The following is a 17,415-nucleotide window of genomic DNA, read 5'->3' on the forward strand; positions in this document are numbered from 1 at the left end:
ATAAATAACGGTGATGGATCAAGCCCTGATCTTTGGACTGGGTAAGAGTGGTCTGTTTAACTCAGACACTCTGTTCATCACCACCCCCTTTTTGTAAATCGTTTTTGGCCACTATAGGTGTGGCAGGGTATATCAGACATGAGTCCCTTTCTCACTGCTCCATCAGGATTCAAGCAAGCCGGGCCGAAGAAGGCTGAAATGCCAGAAACCGGTCCCCGGTAGCTTGTCTCCTTTCTGGTGAAGAATTGGCTTGGTAGTTTAGTCTGCCCTGTTCCCATGATGCACTGGGCCAGGGACAGACTGATTTGCATATAGCCAGGTTCTGAGCTGGGATGGGGCAGTGAGATAAATAACGGTGATGGATCAAGCCCTGATCTTTGGACTGGGTAAGAGTGGTCTGTTTAACTCAGACACTCTGTTCATCACCACCCCCTTTTTGTAAATCGTTTTTGGCCACTATAGGTGTGGCAGGGTATACTCAGACATGAGTCCCTTTCTCACTGCTCCATCAGGATTCAAGCAAGCCGGGCCGAAGAAGGCTGAAATGCCAGAAACCGGTCCCCGGCAGCTTGTCTCCTTTCTGGTGAAGAATTGGCTTGGTAGTTTAGTCTGCCCTGTTCCCATGATGCACTGGGCCAGGGACAGACTGATTTGCATATAGCCAGGTTCTGAGCTGGGATGGGGCAGTGAGATAAATAACGGTGATGGATCAAGCCCTGATCTTTGGACTGGGTAAGAGTGGTCTGTTTAACTCAGACACTCTGTTCATCACCACCCCCTTTTTGTAAATCGTTTTTGGCCACTATAGGTGTGGCAGGGTATACTCAGACATGAGTCCCTTTCTCACTGCTCCATCAGGATTCAAGCAAGCCGGGCCGAAGAAGGCTGAAATGCCAGAAACCGGTCCCCGGTAGCTTGTCTCCTTTCTGGTGAAGAATTGGCTTGGTAGTTTAGTCTGCCCTGTTCCCATGATGCACTGGGCCAGGGACAGACTGATTTGCATATAGCCAGGTTCTGAGCTGGGATGGGGCAGTGAGATAAATACCGGTGATGGATCAAGCCCTGATCTTTGGACTGGGTAAGAGTGGTCTGTTTAACTCAGACACTCTGTTCATCACCACCCCCTTTTTGTAAATCGTTTTTGGCCACTATAGGTGTGGCAGGGTATACTCAGACATGAGTCCCTTTCTCACTGCTCCATCAGGATTCAAGCAAGCCGGGCCGAAGAAGGCTGAAATGCCAGAAACCGGTCCCCGGTAGCTTGTCTCCTTTCTGGTGAAGAATTGGCTTGGTAGTTTAGTCTGCCCTGTTCCCATGATGCACTGGGCCAGGGACAGACTGATTTGCATATAGCCAGGTTCTGAGCTGGGATGGGGCAGTGAGATAAATAACGGTGATGGATCAAGCCCTGATCTTTGGACTGGGTAAGAGTGGTCTGTTTAACTCAGACACTCTGTTCATCACCACCCCCTTTTTGTAAATCGTTTTTGGCCACTATAGGTGTGGCAGGGGATACTCAGACATGAGTCCCTTTCTCACTGCTCCATCAGGATTCAAGCAAGCCGGGCCGAAGAAGGCTGAAATGCCAGAAACCGGTCCCCGGTAGCTTGTCTCCTTTCTGGTGAAGAATTGGCTTGGTAGTTTAGTCTGCCCTGTTCCCATGATGCACTGGGCCAGGGACAGACTGATTTGCATATAGCCAGGTTCTGAGCTGGGATGGGGCAGTGAGATAAATAACGGTGATGGATCAAGCCCTGATCTTTGGACTGGGTAAGAGTGGTCTGTTTAACTCAGACACTCTGTTCATCACCACCCCCTTTTTGTAAATCGTTTTTGGCCACTATAGGTGTGGCAGGGTATACTCAGACATGAGTCCCTTTCTCACTGCTCCATCAGGATTCAAGCAAGCCGGGCCGAAGAAGGCTGAAATGCCAGAAACCGGTCCCCGGTAGCTTGTCTCCTTTCTGGTGAAGAATTGGCTTGGTAGTTTAGTCTGCCCTGTTCCCATGATGCACTGGGCCAGGGACAGACTGATTTGCATATAGCCAGGTTCTGAGCTGGGATGGGGCAGTGAGATAAATAACGGTGATGGATCAAGCCCTGATCTTTGGACTGGGTAAGAGTGGTCTGTTTAACTCAGACACTCTGTTCATCACCACCCCCTTTTTGTAAATCGTTTTTGGCCACTATAGGTGTGGCAGGGTATACTCAGACATGAGTCCCTTTCTCACTGCTCCATCAGGATTCAAGCAAGCCGGGCCGAAGAAGGCTGAAATGCCAGAAACCGGTCCCCGGTAGCTTGTCTCCTTTCTGGTGAAGAATTTGCTTGGTAGTTTAGTCTGCCCTGTTCCCATGATGCACTGGGCCAGGGACAGACTGATTTGCATATAGCCAGGTTCTGAGCCGGGATGGGGCAGTGAGATAAATAACGGTGATGGATCAAGCCCTGATCTTTGGACTGGGTAAGAGTGGTTTGTTTAACTCAGACACTCTGTTCATCACCACCCCCTTTCTATAAATCGTTTTTGGCCACTATAGGTGTGGCAGGGTATACTCAGACATGAGTCCCTTTCTCACTGCTCCATCAGGATTCAAGCAAGCCGGGCCGAAGAAGGCTGAAATGCCAGAAACCGGTCCCCGGTAGCTTGTCTCCTTTCTGGTGAAGAATTGGCTTGGTAGTTTAGTCTGCCCTGTTCCCATGATGCACTGGGCCAGGGACAGACTGATTTGCATATAGCCAGGTTCTGAGCTGGGATGGGGCAGTGAGATAAATAACGGTGATGGATCAAGCCCTGATCTTTGGACTGGGTAAGAGTGGTCTGTTTAACTCAGACACTCTGTTCATCACCACCCCCTTTTTGTAAATCGTTTTTGGCCACTATAGGTGTGGCAGGGTATACTCAGACATGAGTCCCTTTCTCACTGCTCCATCAGGATTCAAGCAAGCCGGGCCGAAGAAGGCTGAAATGCCAGAAACCGGTCCCCGGTAGCTTGTCTCCTTTCTGGTGAAGAATTGGCTTGGTAGTTTAGTCTGCCCTGTTCCCATGATGCACTGGGCCAGGGACAGACTGATTTGCATATAGCCAGGTTCTGAGCTGGGATGGGGCAGTGAGATAAATAACGGTGATGGATCAAGCCCTGATCTTTGGACTGGGTAAGAGTGGTCTGTTTAACTCAGACACTCTGTTCATCACCACCCCCTTTTTGTAAATCGTTTTTGGCCACTATAGGTGTGGCAGGGTATACTCAGACATGAGTCCCTTTCTCACTGCTCCATCAGGATTCAAGCAAGCCGGGCCGAAGAAGGCTGAAATGCCAGAAACCGGTCCCCGGTAGCTTGTCTCCTTTCTGGTGAAGAATTGGCTTGGTAGTTTAGTCTGCCCTGTTCCCATGATGCACTGGGCCAGGGACAGACTGATTTGCATATAGCCAGGTTCTGAGCTGGGATGGGGCAGTGAGATAAATAACGGTGATGGATCAAGCCCTGATCTTTGGACTGGGTAAGAGTGGTCTGTTTAACTCAGACACTCTGTTCATCACCACCCCCTTTTTGTAAATCGTTTTTGGCCACTATAGGTGTGGCAGGGTATACTCAGACATGAGTCCCTTTCTCACTGCTCCATCAGGATTCAAGCAAGCCGGGCCGAAGAAGGCTGAAATGCCAGAAACCGGTCCCCGGTAGCTTGTCTCCTTTCTGGTGAAGAATTGGCTTGGTAGTTTAGTCTGCCCTGTTCCCATGATGCACTGGGCCAGGGACAGACTGATTTGCATATAGCCAGGTTCTGAGCTGGGATGGGGCAGTGAGATAAATAACGGTGATGGATCAAGCCCTGATCTTTGGAATGGGTAAGAGTGGTCTGTTTAACTCAGACACTCTGTTCATCACCACCCCCTTTTTGTAAATCGCCATGTCTGAGAGTGACACGGCGGATCTCGCCTCCTCGTACGACAATCCTATTGTTGTCACCCTCCAATGCAACATTCAAGTCATCACCAGACTAGGAAGAGACCAAGTCCCCATAAAATCACCTGGGTCACCTACCACCCGCACTAACATCCCCACGTTCCCCTAACAAAGAAACCCAAAACAGTGATGACCCCACACTAACTGCATGCTCATAAACTGCAGATCAGCCACCAAACATGCCACTAAACTAGCAGAATCCATCCTCACGCACGACATAGACCTAGCATTCATCACCGAAACCTGGCTTAGTGATTCCTCCCTTCCACTCCTGGACACTCTCGTCCCCCAGGCTTTACAATCACCAACAAAGACAGAAAAGACCAAAGAGGAGGAGGCTTAGCAATCATCCACAGAGACAACTTTTCCGTGACGGAAACCGACTCCTCCAACTACAGCACTTTTGAGTGCCTAACTGTCAACATCAACACTTGCAACAAAAAAACACTTACCTGCCACCTCATTTACCACCCCCCAGTCAACTCCACCACTTTCACAGAACACCTATCTGACCTAATAGCCCACTGCTCACTACGAGTTTCGAATAACCTTATTCTAGGCGACCTCAACCTACACTGGAACGAAGATAACAACCCGTTAATCCAAAACCTGAGTGACCTACTATGCAACAACAACCTCACGCAACACTGCACAGAAACAGCTCCCAAAAAAGGTGCAACCCTATATGCCATCATAGCCAACCGTGACGCGGTGACGATAAACCACACCCTTCCCGTTGATTGGTCCAACCACCACTTAATCCTCTTCCACCTCACAGAGCCAGCCACTATACAACCTCCCACTCAAGAACAGCCCAAATGGTCCAGAAATCTCACTCAGATCAACATGACTGACCTGAAGGAAAAAGTAAACTCCCTCCTCAATGCCTCCTCGGATGATCTATCCACGACAGAACTCACTGACTACCACAACACATCCCTGACATCCATTCTAGACTAGATAGCCCCCCTGAAACTAAAAAAAAAAACGGAACATCCCATCCAGATCCTGGTTCAATACGGACATCAAAATCGAAAGGAGACAACTTAAAGCGATAGAAAGACTCTGGAGAAACAACCCCTCTGCAAACCTCCTAGAACAACTCAAAGCAGCTTGAAGAAAATACAAAAAACACATCCGTAACGAAAAAAACAACTTCTTCTGCTCCGCCCTGGACAATGCAAAAAACAGGCCAAATGAACTATTTAAAATCATCAAGCAGCAAACCACCAAGCCCCCGTACCTCCCACCCAGGCCTCCTAGGAACTGTGCGAAAACTTCGCAATCTTCGAAGAAAAAATCTCCAAGATTGAACACTTGCTAGACACCCGCACCAACCCTGCCTGCGAAAGCCTGTCCCCAGCTCCAATAGAAAGCACATGCCTACACCACACAAATACATGGAAGTCCTTCAATCCCATCACGGAAGCCGAGATTATCAAGCTAATCTCCACCTCCAAACCCGCCTTTCACGTCCTGGACCCTATACCCACTCAATTGGCCAAAATCTCAAACTCTCCATAGCCCCGCTCAGGTGCAGAATCATCAACAGCTCCCCGAGATACGGCATCATACCTGAATGCCTTAAAGTCGGACAAGTAACACCACTACTAAAAAAAAACAGGCCTTGACTACATGGACCTGAACAACTTCAGACCCGTCTCCAATCTCCCCCTCCTATCCAAAATCCTCGAGAAATGTGTCCTTTCACAACTGACTCAACACATGGACAACATCAACCTTCTTGACCCCGACCAATCGGAATTCAGACAAGGTTACAGCACTGAGACAACGATCCTCAATATCACAGATGACATTCACAAGTCACTGGACTCCGATCAATGCTGCCTTCTCATTCTCCTCGACCTATCAGCAGCTTTTGACACGGTAGACCCCCAACTTCTCATCAAGGCCCTACAAGAAAGGGTAGGTGTCGATAAGAAGGCCCTCCGCTGGTTCCCCTCTGACCTCCACCTCATCAGCAGAGGTGTGCCCCAAGGCTCAGTGCTCTCACCACAACTGTTCAACATATACATGGAACCCCTCACCACCATACTCAAAAAGGTGAATATCCCCTTCCACCTATATGCCGATGACACCCAGATCTATCTGGAAACTTCCTCCCCAGACGACATCCTCAGACTAAACAACACCCAAAAAGAAATTCAACACTGGCTCACCCTAAATCACCTTAAACTCAACCAAGACAAAACGGAGATCCTCCTCATCTCCAACAAAGAAGAGAACCCATAAATTGCAGAATGGCTTAAATCTATGGAGGCTCTAAACGGCAATCTCACCCTGGCTAACTCCGTAAAATCCCTAGAAATCAAACACATCAAAAACTCTGCTAAGATTGCCTTCCTCAACCTAAAGCTTCTCTACAAAATTAAACCATTCATCCCTACTAAAGAACTAAAACAAGCCACTCAATCACTGGTGCTATCCAGACTCGACTATGGCAACGCAACCTTAACCGGCACCACTAAATCCCACCTGGACCCCTCAAAACAACCCTCAACGGAGCAGCCAGAATGGTCACTGGAATCAGAAAATACAACCACATTTCTCCAGCACTAAAAGAACTAAAATGGCTTCCAGTCGAACAGCGAGCTAACTTCAGAACGGCCTGCCTCATGCACAAAGCCCTTCACACTGGAAAACCGGATTACCACTGCCGCCAAACTCAAGAAGGCCGGGCAGACAAGAAACCTCAGGAGCTCGAACTCCCTCCTTCTCATCCCCTTGAGAACACGCAAAAACAAAACCGCCGTGAGGTCATTTTCTGGAAACGCACCAAAAATCTGGAACTCCATCCCAACAGATATCAGAACTATTCCGTCCTTCACAAAATTTAAAAAACACCTAAAAGCCCTCCTCCTCAACCGTTCCCACCCGAATGGATAGCTGCAGTCGGCACGCTATCCCTGATGTCGATGCTCTCTGACTCTACATCGCTAAGATCCACCTGAACCCGCTTCTAGGCAAATGTGCAAACAATTAAGCTGCCTCAAGACCTCTGACGACCTCAATAAAGCATTCAACGAGGCTATCTCAGGACTCAATCACTACCTCAAGAAATCTATGCCTCAAGAAGCCTCCGCACTCTTGGACTGCCAATCTTTATGCTTTTTAGACTGCTCTACTATGTAACTTTTATGAAAACAGTGTTTTAAAGCGCTCCGATACCCCCGGGTCAGGTCAGCGCTATATAAAACTCCCGAAAAATGTAAAAAAAATTAAAAAATTGCCAAAGTACACTAGTGACTTTGGATTTTAAAACATTTTTCACAGATTAGTGTGTGTTTTTAACTGTCCTGAAGAAGGTGGTGCGAAAGCATGATCCACCGAAATGCGCCGACAATAAACCTCTGTGGTTTTATTAAAATTATATACATATATGTTTTTAACAAAATGTTGAATATCATGATTATGTATCACAAAGTGTGATATTATATTAAATGTGTTTTCTGAGTGTAGATATTTGATGAATTGCTACGAATTGAGTAACATATGTACAACTGACCAACGAAGACAGGTGTTTTTAAATGTTTTAATAAAATTGAACATAATGTATAAATTGGCATCGTTAGGCTGAATATTTTCCATTGTATAAAGTGCCTTTTGTGGTTTTACTTATATCAAAGGGGTTGAGAAAAGTCTAGTATGATTGGTATGAGGTCTGGATAAGAGACATTGAAATGTATGAGGGGAGAGAGTAAGTCAAATAAACAATTTGAGCGGATAACTAGGTACTTACCAAGGAAACACTTTTTGTTTAAATATTATGATATAAACTCTGCCATGAATAAATCAAGGCTCAGATCCAAACGTTTGACCTACTTGACCACCCTGTAGGTCGGAGGCAGTGGTCCGCATGGGCCCACAGCAACGTGTGGTTGGCTTGCGATGCACAGAGTTAGTGGCACCAGAGCAGTTGTTGGTAGTGTTTGATCACCTTTGTAACGAGGATCCTATTTTTCCTCCGGACTGAACCACGCCTTCCTCTTACTACTCTCCTTGCGTACAATGATGGAAACTCTGCCATTGCATAATCAAGACTCAGTTCCACATTTGTGACCTACTCGACCGCAGTGTAGGCCGAGGGCAGTAGTCAGCAAGGGACCACAGACAGGTGTCGTTTGTAAGCTATGCACAGTGTTGGTGGCACCACATCGAAGGGAGTACAGTGATATCAAGTCAGCCATAAAGTATGTACTCGGCCATTGCATAATCAAGACTCAGTTCCACATGTGTGACCTACTTGGCCATTGTGTGGGCCGGAGACAGCGGTCAGCGCGGGCCAGCCGCTTTTCAGCAAGTTCCTCCTGGAACGCTAACACACGACGTTGAGATGGCATGTGAAGATGACTTGTGGTTGACGGAGGTAGAAGCACCAGAGCTGATCGGGTGTTTAGCGAGCAACGATGCCGTGTTCTGCCTGGTGCGGACGGGATTGGAGTGAATCCTGTTGGCCCGCAGTGTAGTCCGAAGGCTACAAGGGCCCACAGACACGAGTGGTTGGAATACTATGCACAGACTTGGTGTCACCACATCGAAGGGAATATAGTGATTTAAACTATGCATTGGTATGTGTATTCAGCCATTGTATAATCAAGACTCAGTTCCAAATGTGTGACCTACTTGACCGCTGTATAGGCCGGTGGAGTATATCAATGAGAAAGGAGTGCTGCAGGTCTGTCTTGAGGAGGACAGCAATGGTCTGATGAGGCTGCTAAGGTCATGGTCCTTGGGCTTGGAGCTTGCACAGGCACGTGGTGGGCCCTCTTTGACACACGCTGGTGTCGGAAGGTGAGTGGTGTGGCCTGGTTGCGCAGGGGCGGCCAAGACGGGTCAAGGGACATGTGGCCTGGGGTGCAACAGGCGCACATGGTCGCAGGCACAGCCACGCACGGCGTCGGCCTGGTGGCATGCTGGAAGGCACCACCTTGGCAGACACGTTGGCCATTCCGGAAGAGAACCACACCCAGTGCTACAGGCTTTTTATTCACACCCCCACTCTGGCCTGGCGTATGCTGGGCCAGCCCAATCTGCTCACCCTTACAGGGGGGATGTGATGACCTACTTTCCGCGCCGTTGCCCACAACCTGGGGTAACATGGTTGCGTCCACTGTTCATTACACTCCACACACCAGCAGTATATGCGACATGAGCATGTCTGTGGCCTGCATACTGCAGTGTGGCCATCGCATCCACACCATATCTGGCATTGTGTACATTCTCATTCATGGGTCACTTGCCTCCTTCACACATGTATGGTTCCCACCTCTCCCCACATTCTGCTATTGTGTGGCTGAGGTGCCATGCCATTGATGGCTCGTGTACATGGCTTGCCCCGGTCACCACAGTAAGTTGTGCTGTTGTGTCTGGTAGGTGTGCATGTTGTTTGGCATGTTGTGTGTGAGTTTGTAACATGTGAATTCCCAGAGTTGTAAGTTGCATGATTGTGGCATTGAGGTGTGTGGTGTGTTCATTTGGTACTTACAAACAAGCACTGCATTCCAATAGGTGCCAGCCTCAAAGCGCTGGTTGATGATGGACTGTCGGAAGATATAGGAATCATGCACACTGCCTGGGTAGTTGTCAACAAAATTGGTAAAGACTACACGGTGGTCCACTATTGCCTGCAAATTGAGGGAATGCATGTGCTTCCTGTTGCGGTAATTGTGTGCAGTGCGGCAGAGGGCACAAGATGTACATGTATGCAATCGATTACTCCCAGCACGTGCGGGAAGGCAGCTATGGCGTAGAAGCCTTGCTTTGTTTCCTGCTTTTCCTGCGCAGTGTGTGGGAAGTGAAGGTACTGGGGTACCAAGCTGATGATGGCATCCAAAACAGGTGTGATGAACTTGGAGAGGGGCTGTGAGACTCCTCCGACTCTGGCAGTTGTTGGTGGAAGGTCCCAGAGGCCAACATGTGCGGCACATCCAGCTGCTCTGTCTGCGGAGGGATGTTGGTTGTCTGCTGTGTTGGTACCGTCAGTCTGTGCGCAATGATGCTCAAGATGCGTTGGATGGTTGTCCTTTTGAGCCTGTAGTGGGCAATAAAATCCTCTGATGTTAAGTCTGTGAAGCTGGTGCGTTTTCTGAAGGTCCGCTCTCCTTTTTTACGCTGCCTCTGTTGTGGTCGGGGAGGGCCAGTGGGGGCACGGGGGTGGTGGTGGGCCTGGGGGTGGTGGCGGTGGGTGTTGTGGCCCTCTTGGTGCTCCGAGCTGCATGATGAGTAGCTACATGGCATCTGTTGTTCTTCAGGTGTGGCTCTGGGCTGGGCACCCTTTATGGTTCAGGGTGTCATTCGACTTAACACCAGGTCAGAGCAGGTGTTGAATCCCTGCTGCTAACGCGCCTTATCGCATGTTTTGTGCACTTATCACCGATCAGTCTGGTCGTTGAGAATGTTGCAAAGTTGTGTTGTCACAGCTTTTTGCACGGGAACGTCTACTCTGCATCTCATTAGCGTTAGTTGCCGGTGTCATCTGTAGCGATGTTTCTTGCAGCTGCTATTACAGGGGGTATATTGGCTGTTAGCACCAGCTTGTGAATAGTGCAATGAATGTATCGCCACTTTGGCGGCGATAAAGTGCCCCTAACTCGGCGATAGGTCCTTGAGAATATTCCCCTATGATGTTTAAGTGTCCCATGTGGTTGGACTGATGGGTGGGATGGTTAGGCTGTTGGAAACTGATGCTAAGCAGGACATCTGTGTTACTAACTAGGGACCTCCATCACCTTTACTTGTCATTGTGTCATCTAAAGAAATCTATGAAATGCTGGAAACCTGCAAACCACTGTGGCCACTGTCCAAGAGGCTTTCACAATGGTTTACAGTTGTAATACAACTGAATTACTTCCGTATTCCAGGAATACGCAATGGGTAATCCAATAGTTCAGGTGTAACCCAGTAGTACTACAAGAGTACGTCACACCTACTCATAGCGACATCTTTGTGACTCCCTCCCTGTGTGTCTTCATCAGGATAAACATGAGTTTTCACCTCCATTTATTATAACGTATCATAACACAGTTAGCTAAATAACCTGAAAATGCTTAGACCACCTCCTCTCCTTGCAATTACTAGGTTTGGCTGATTACATGGTTTGTCCATGAAAGGAGTGATACTGCCCCAGGTCTCCAGTGTTTTTGTGCGGTTGTACTGTTTTCATATTTTTCAGGCACTTCATGTAAAATAAATCTAAATTCTCGGCAGCCTTTTACCTCAACCTCCAAATGTGAATTCACAATGACATTTCTACAAAATTGTATGTAATGTTTTCTGTTTTCCCCCACAGGCAACCTTTCAAACACCGTTTTCCAAATTTGGAGTCACTCCAGAAGGCTGTTCTTCTTTCACCTTCCCAGCAATTATGGGGCCTTCCAAGGTACGTTTCTGTAAAATGCTCATACTAAAATGACTCGGGGGCGGGGCGGCTGACAGACAAAATGTTGGAGTCCAGCTTGCCTAGTTTAAGTTGCAGATTAAAATAGAAACATAACGAATAAATATAGGACAGAACATAGAACATGAGTGATGAAATAGAAACAATAATCAATTTTGCAAATACGAAATCACGTTTTCTTATTAATCGTTTGATCCTTATGTATTAAAGTGACACTGATAGTAGAAGGGAACTCTCAGGCCAGATTTATCAAGTTGTCACGCAATGCAGTGCAGTAGCCAAACATGCTGCTAAGGGTTGTGTGAGAAGGAGAGCAGGAGAGTGGCATATCTACAGGGATATGGCTCTCTCCTGCCCTCTAGCCAGCGCAGAATGTTGCTGCAGCGCGCCACACACACACCTTTGTCTGCATGGGTGTGTGCATGCATCTTCCAGAACTTCCAGTACAAAATACTATGCCTAGACAAAATTTAAAACGTTTATTGCTTTGCATGTGTGCTGTACGGTGCACGGAAAAGAAAGGGAAAATGAAAACATGTCTCCCTTTAACGCCTGCTTTCAAATGATAATAACCTTACATTTAAGGACATTTTCTCCAATCGTCTTGGGTCTGATGTAATAATCTGTCATGTGCAGTGAGCGGGCTTTTGATAAGGTCCTCCGTGAAACAGAATCTCAGCAAACATCCTTGATTAATGCAATCATGGAACACTCTGCTTTATTAGAATCGCATTCCTCTGTGAGCTTTCATTCTCGTGACATCGGTCATAAGCATAAGCAGCCAGTAATAGCTGCATCGCTCATAATGTGCATAGCAGTTTATTTGCTTGAGTGGGTACATTCTCAGTTTTTATGGGATTTCACAAGTGTGTGCGTCTGTGGGTGTGTGGGTGTAGATATCACAGGGATGTGGTTTGCAGTACTGTGATTGCATCTTTGCAGATGATTTCATTCTGATGAGGCGCAATGTGCTTTTTCTCCAAGTCGCTTAATTGTTATGATGATATTAATATATTTTAAATTAGACAGCCTGCTAATTATGGCACAGGCGCACATCTATTTACAGTGACTGGCACTATGCCCAGTCTTAGAGCCTGTCGGTTTACATTTCTCTGCTCAACTTCGCACACCATGACTGCCATGCATAAGTTACTGAGCCTATGTACACACAGTGCAAATTCCCAAAATGTGGAGAGGTGGACGTATGATGTTTATTACAGCTCAGTTTAAATGTTCAATATCCCACTAATTTGAAGAATGTGACACGAAAAAGCGCAAAGATTTCGTGGCAATTAAGGTAAGATGGCTGAATCTTGGTTGTTACTTTAAATAACTCTTCTATTGCACAAAACGTGTTGGGAAAAAGGAAATAAAGATTGCATGGCTTCACTGAGATTTGAAAGACGGAAAATGAAGTGGTGGACTTGTTTATAGGGTTAAAAAAATACGTGGGAATTCAGGACAGATGGTGGCCAATAGCTGCACGAATATGAATGTGCAAGGTGTGTTAGACTTAACTCAAAGTAAGGAGTCACAAGCGAGGGGCGCAGAAAGCACTACAGTGCGAAGAACCTTTTCAACCAGACTGGGCTACCGTTTATAGCTAACAAGCAGCCCATGTCCCTTAGGACATCTTCACCCCGTTCTGGCTTTTTAGCCAACAGCGTTTTGCAACACTGTCTCTTGTGGCCCATTGTTATTAAAATGTCTAAATTGCAAAATGTAGGTTACTGGAGCTTAAAAGCAATGATGGGATGAAAGGGTCACACAGGAAGTGGCAATGATCAGATGAAAGGGTCACACAGGAAGTGGGCCACTTGGTTTCTATGAGCCTAACAATCATCTTTCAGCAAGAATGTGGCAAAGATACAATCTGTGGGCACAAAGGTAAAATTACACTTTTGGTGTAAATTTACTAGTTATTTGCTATTCACAAACAACGAGCGTAGTATTTAAAAGACAGCAGAAAAGTGTACATTTACCTTTGGGAGCAAGGTCTACCGTGCCAAAATTATTGTGGCAATTTCATTTGTGGAGTTTAAGTGAATCTCTATCATTGTAAAGATGGCTAAAGGGTTCTCTGAAAATCTTCCTTCATCACTTCTGCTGTTAGCACAAGAGAGACATGCAATACGTGAAAACATGACTTCTGTTTTTTGGATGAACCACCTTCTTTGTTTTCTTATTTAAAAAATTAAGTTTTTTTTAAATAAAACGATTGTTTGATTTTCCAACAACTGGCAAATCATCAATGGCAAGCAATTACATTTTATGTGATAACAAAGTAACATTATGCTGCACTTTGAAATATTCACAATTAATTACTTTAGATACTTATGGTAGGTTACAGAAATGGAATTGTATCTCAATAAAAAAAGTCATATCTCTGTAAAAAAAAGTCAAAGAAATTGTAATGTGATGGTAACTTAGAACTGTGGACCAAAAATAAAATGACCGACCAGTCAGATTAGCAAATGTATTATTTTAACATTATAAGTCCCTGGTGGAATTGCATTAATTAAAATGCTTACCCTTCTGAAATATATATATCTGCTCGCCAATTCTAGTCGTGCTATACATTGATCCTCTGGTCAGAAAGATCTTAGACTGTGAGAATATCAATCCTGTGATGTGCAATGGCTATGAAACTAAATTATTGGCGTATGCAGATGACCTGGCTATAACAACGCCAGACCCGGAGGAGGCTATGGCGTTATAGGGATTACTACGGAATTTGGACAATATTCAGGATACCACCTTAATGAATCAAAAACCCAGATAATTAGTTCAAATAATATTCCAAAGAAGGATGATAGATATCTGGAATCAGCAGTATATTTGGGGGGTTAGGGTCAACTCTAAAGTAGACTCAATTGTCGAGGAAAAATTTGTGCCTGTACTTAAGACAATTACTGCAGAGTTCAAAAGAATTGATTGTTTACACCTATCTACAATAGGTAGAGTTATTGTTATTAAAATGTCCATGTTTCCCAAGATACTGTACCTTTTTCGTACTATCCCATTGGTGGTCGGGGAGGATATGCTAAAATCTATAGAGGCAGCCTTTGCCAATTTTATCTGGCAATATGGGAAAATTAGATGCTCTATGAAGTATCTCTCACTCCCATTAGACAAGGGGGGGTTAACGGCTCCTAATATAAGATTTTATATGTTGAGCTGTTTTTTTATCCAGATGGCAATCTTATTAGATGGCATATCAAATAGATCTGACTCTTCTTCAGGGTTAAAATACCCCCCATCTATTTATGAGCTCCTGCTAGGTAAAGAAACTACCGGTGTTTTGCTGCGTAAAACGGACAAACGTTATTATAATAAAAAACTATACAAGATTTTGGAAAGTGCTTGGAAGGTGTGGAAACCCATTCAGAGGCATCTGGGAATCCCGAAAATTAATTATTATACCCTACTCTGGAATTCAAGCTTGTTTCCTTATCTTAGTATGGATAGACTTTGGAGACTGTAGGAGGGTCATGGCATCAGAAGATTGGGAGATTTGTTTGGTGGAAACATGATGATGAGTTTTAATGAGATTCAAAGAAAATATCGAATCCCCGATTCGCAAGGTTTTAAATTCCTGCAGATACATCAAATGCTATTAAGGATTAGACTACCCAGCACTGCAGGGAATAAAAACAAGGTGGTGGATTATGTGTTGTGTGGGGCCTCTTGTAATTGGGGGCACTTACCTGCGGGGTCCAGCTCTTCATCCCCTACCAGCACACTCACTGCTGCACACGCTCTCCCCCCCCCCCGACGCCGCTCCTGACATCGCGATCACTGCGGGGAGAGAGCAAAGACTACAGATCCCAGCGTCCCCTCACCGCCACCGGGGGCGCCGAACCGCCGCGTCATCCTGCTGCGCCCGGAGGCGCATAAGAGGCAGCCGCACCTCCCGCCTCGCGGGACGCTGCGTGGGACCAGCCGGGCTAAGCCCGAGCAAAGGGCGGGCCCTCTGTGGCCCTCCGAGGACCGGGAAGGACGGGACGGGCCTCTCCCCTTGGCTCCATCGGAAAGGGGGGAATAACTCCGACCTACCAGCTGACTGACTACCACCAAGGTACTTTTTCGTCATCCGTCTGAATTACCCCACTAACTGCTTGATCATTCCCCTGTAATCACGATGTCACGAAAGGGGGTAACTAATAAAGCTATCCCACATAGGGGTTCGCCAAAAGGGTCACAAGACTTACAAGGAATTATGCCAACTCAGACAAACCATTCCCCTGTATCTGTCTTTGACTATGGGAATAGCTTAACAGGGCTAGAGGAACTAAACAGATTGTGCGGAACTAAGTACACTATAGCTGCAAGCAGCCCTGAATACATTAGCGCCCCTACCGTCTTACTAAACCCCAATAACAGTTTGCGCAAACGACCCCAAAATAACTCAGCAGACATCCAAAGCACAGCACCAACTCGGCCTCCACCTGGTAAAAGGAAGTGTGAAACTGACAAACAAAATGTCAATCAACCCAAACATCCCAAATTGTCTTCAAATTCCTTGTTGCTTGCTATTACTTCCCCTCCAACTCCAGTCCCGGGTGAATCTGTGGGAGGGTTAGATCTCTCAACACCGCCCTCACAGTCGACCCTACTGACCCTAATTGACGGCTAATTAACTCCGCCATTTCACCATTGATGGCAAAATTAGACCTCCTGGGGGATAGACTCCCGGAATTAGAGACCACAATCAACGTAAATCTGGCCCCCACAAAAAATCTAGTATATACCAGACAATCTCCTCCATCTGTTGTTTCTGGAACCCCTAAACCAACTGCATTAATGACCAATGCTCCGACTCAGGCTCCAGCTCCTAACATACCAGATTCAAAAGACCCTCATCCTCTGCCAAATCGTGTTTTCCCACAGCGCAATATCTCCAGATCAGGGTCAAACATAGCACCTCATATTCACTTACCACCAGAGGCTGCTCCCTTTGTCTACGTACTATCAGGAGTGCCACCTATCATACAGGGGAAAACTGAAACCCAACATGAGCTACAAAACAAAGTTATTCACTGGCTATCTAGGAATAGACCCCTGCCTGCTGACCTAAATGGCAGAATACTAACTGTTAGAAGGGTGGGCTGGCTAGGTCCCCTCCGAAAGGATATTGCCGGGGATCTGGTCCTAGTGAAAATCCGTAACAAAAACATTGTTCCGTTCCTCCAATCCTGGTACCGGCAAGAAGAAGTTGGCCCGATATATACCGGGGACCTTTATGACTTTTACCCTCATTACCCCTCACTTAGACAAGGGGCAGGATACACTCACGCTATCGGTAAAACTGCTTGGTAAATCTGCTTGGTGATCAATCAATAGCAACCTCCCTGCACCTAACCGTTACGACATGCTGTATAATAACTAACGCCATAGAGCTCTTTATTAGTAGCTTATGGGGAGGGCGAATTCTATTTAAAGGCAGGATTGCTAGAATATATAATGTACCTAAGTATTGTGTAAAGTCGTTGTTCATTATGATTGAGGTGTGTACACTTTAGGGCCGGGATCCTTTCTCTTTGAACAATCTTTTAATTCCACTTTTAATTTCGTCTATATTTTGCGGTCCATGTTATGGTTGTTTTAAATGTATGTTTTTAAAATTGTACGCTTTTATGATTTGCACGACAAAATTGAATAAAGCTAAATTGAAATTGGATTGATGTGTTGTGTGGGGGTGTCAAAATCAACCCGATCTACAAAGTTCTAATTTTAACTCTCCAAGATGATGGGAATAAAACGGAAACAGCCTGGATGGCGAAATTAGGGGATCCTGATGTTGATCTAGATAAGGCCCTCAAATTAGCTGGAAAATGGTTCCGATCTACAAATTTGAGAGCCCAGCATTATAAGACGGCATTCAATCTTTATTTTACCCTGACTAAGTTATTTGGGTGGGGTAAGAGGGAAGACGACAAGTGTCCTAGATGCTCTGAGGGGCCAGCTGATCTTGCCCATATGTTCTACCACTGTGAAAAACTATCAGAGATTTTTAGTAATATCCAGAAATTCT

General features: G+C 46.1%; 1 protein-coding gene across 1 annotated transcript in view; it reads left to right on the plus strand.

Annotated features, from left to right (window-relative positions):
- The window catches only part of LOC147722517 (enoyl-CoA delta isomerase 2-like), a 945,915-nt gene that overhangs the window by 878,063 nt on the left and 50,437 nt on the right, over positions 1 to 17,415 (plus strand). Inside the window, exon 6 of the mRNA XM_086966853.1 lies at positions 11,274 to 11,363. Within this exon, the coding sequence (XP_086822979.1) occupies positions 11,274 to 11,363 (90 nt within the window). The remainder of the gene's footprint in view (positions 1 to 11,273; positions 11,364 to 17,415) is intronic.

Source organism: Lissotriton vulgaris, chromosome 4_1, assembly GCF_964263255.1.
Source record: "Lissotriton vulgaris chromosome 4_1, aLisVul1.2, whole genome shotgun sequence".
NCBI classification, from domain to species: domain Eukaryota; kingdom Metazoa; phylum Chordata; class Amphibia; order Caudata; family Salamandridae; genus Lissotriton; species Lissotriton vulgaris.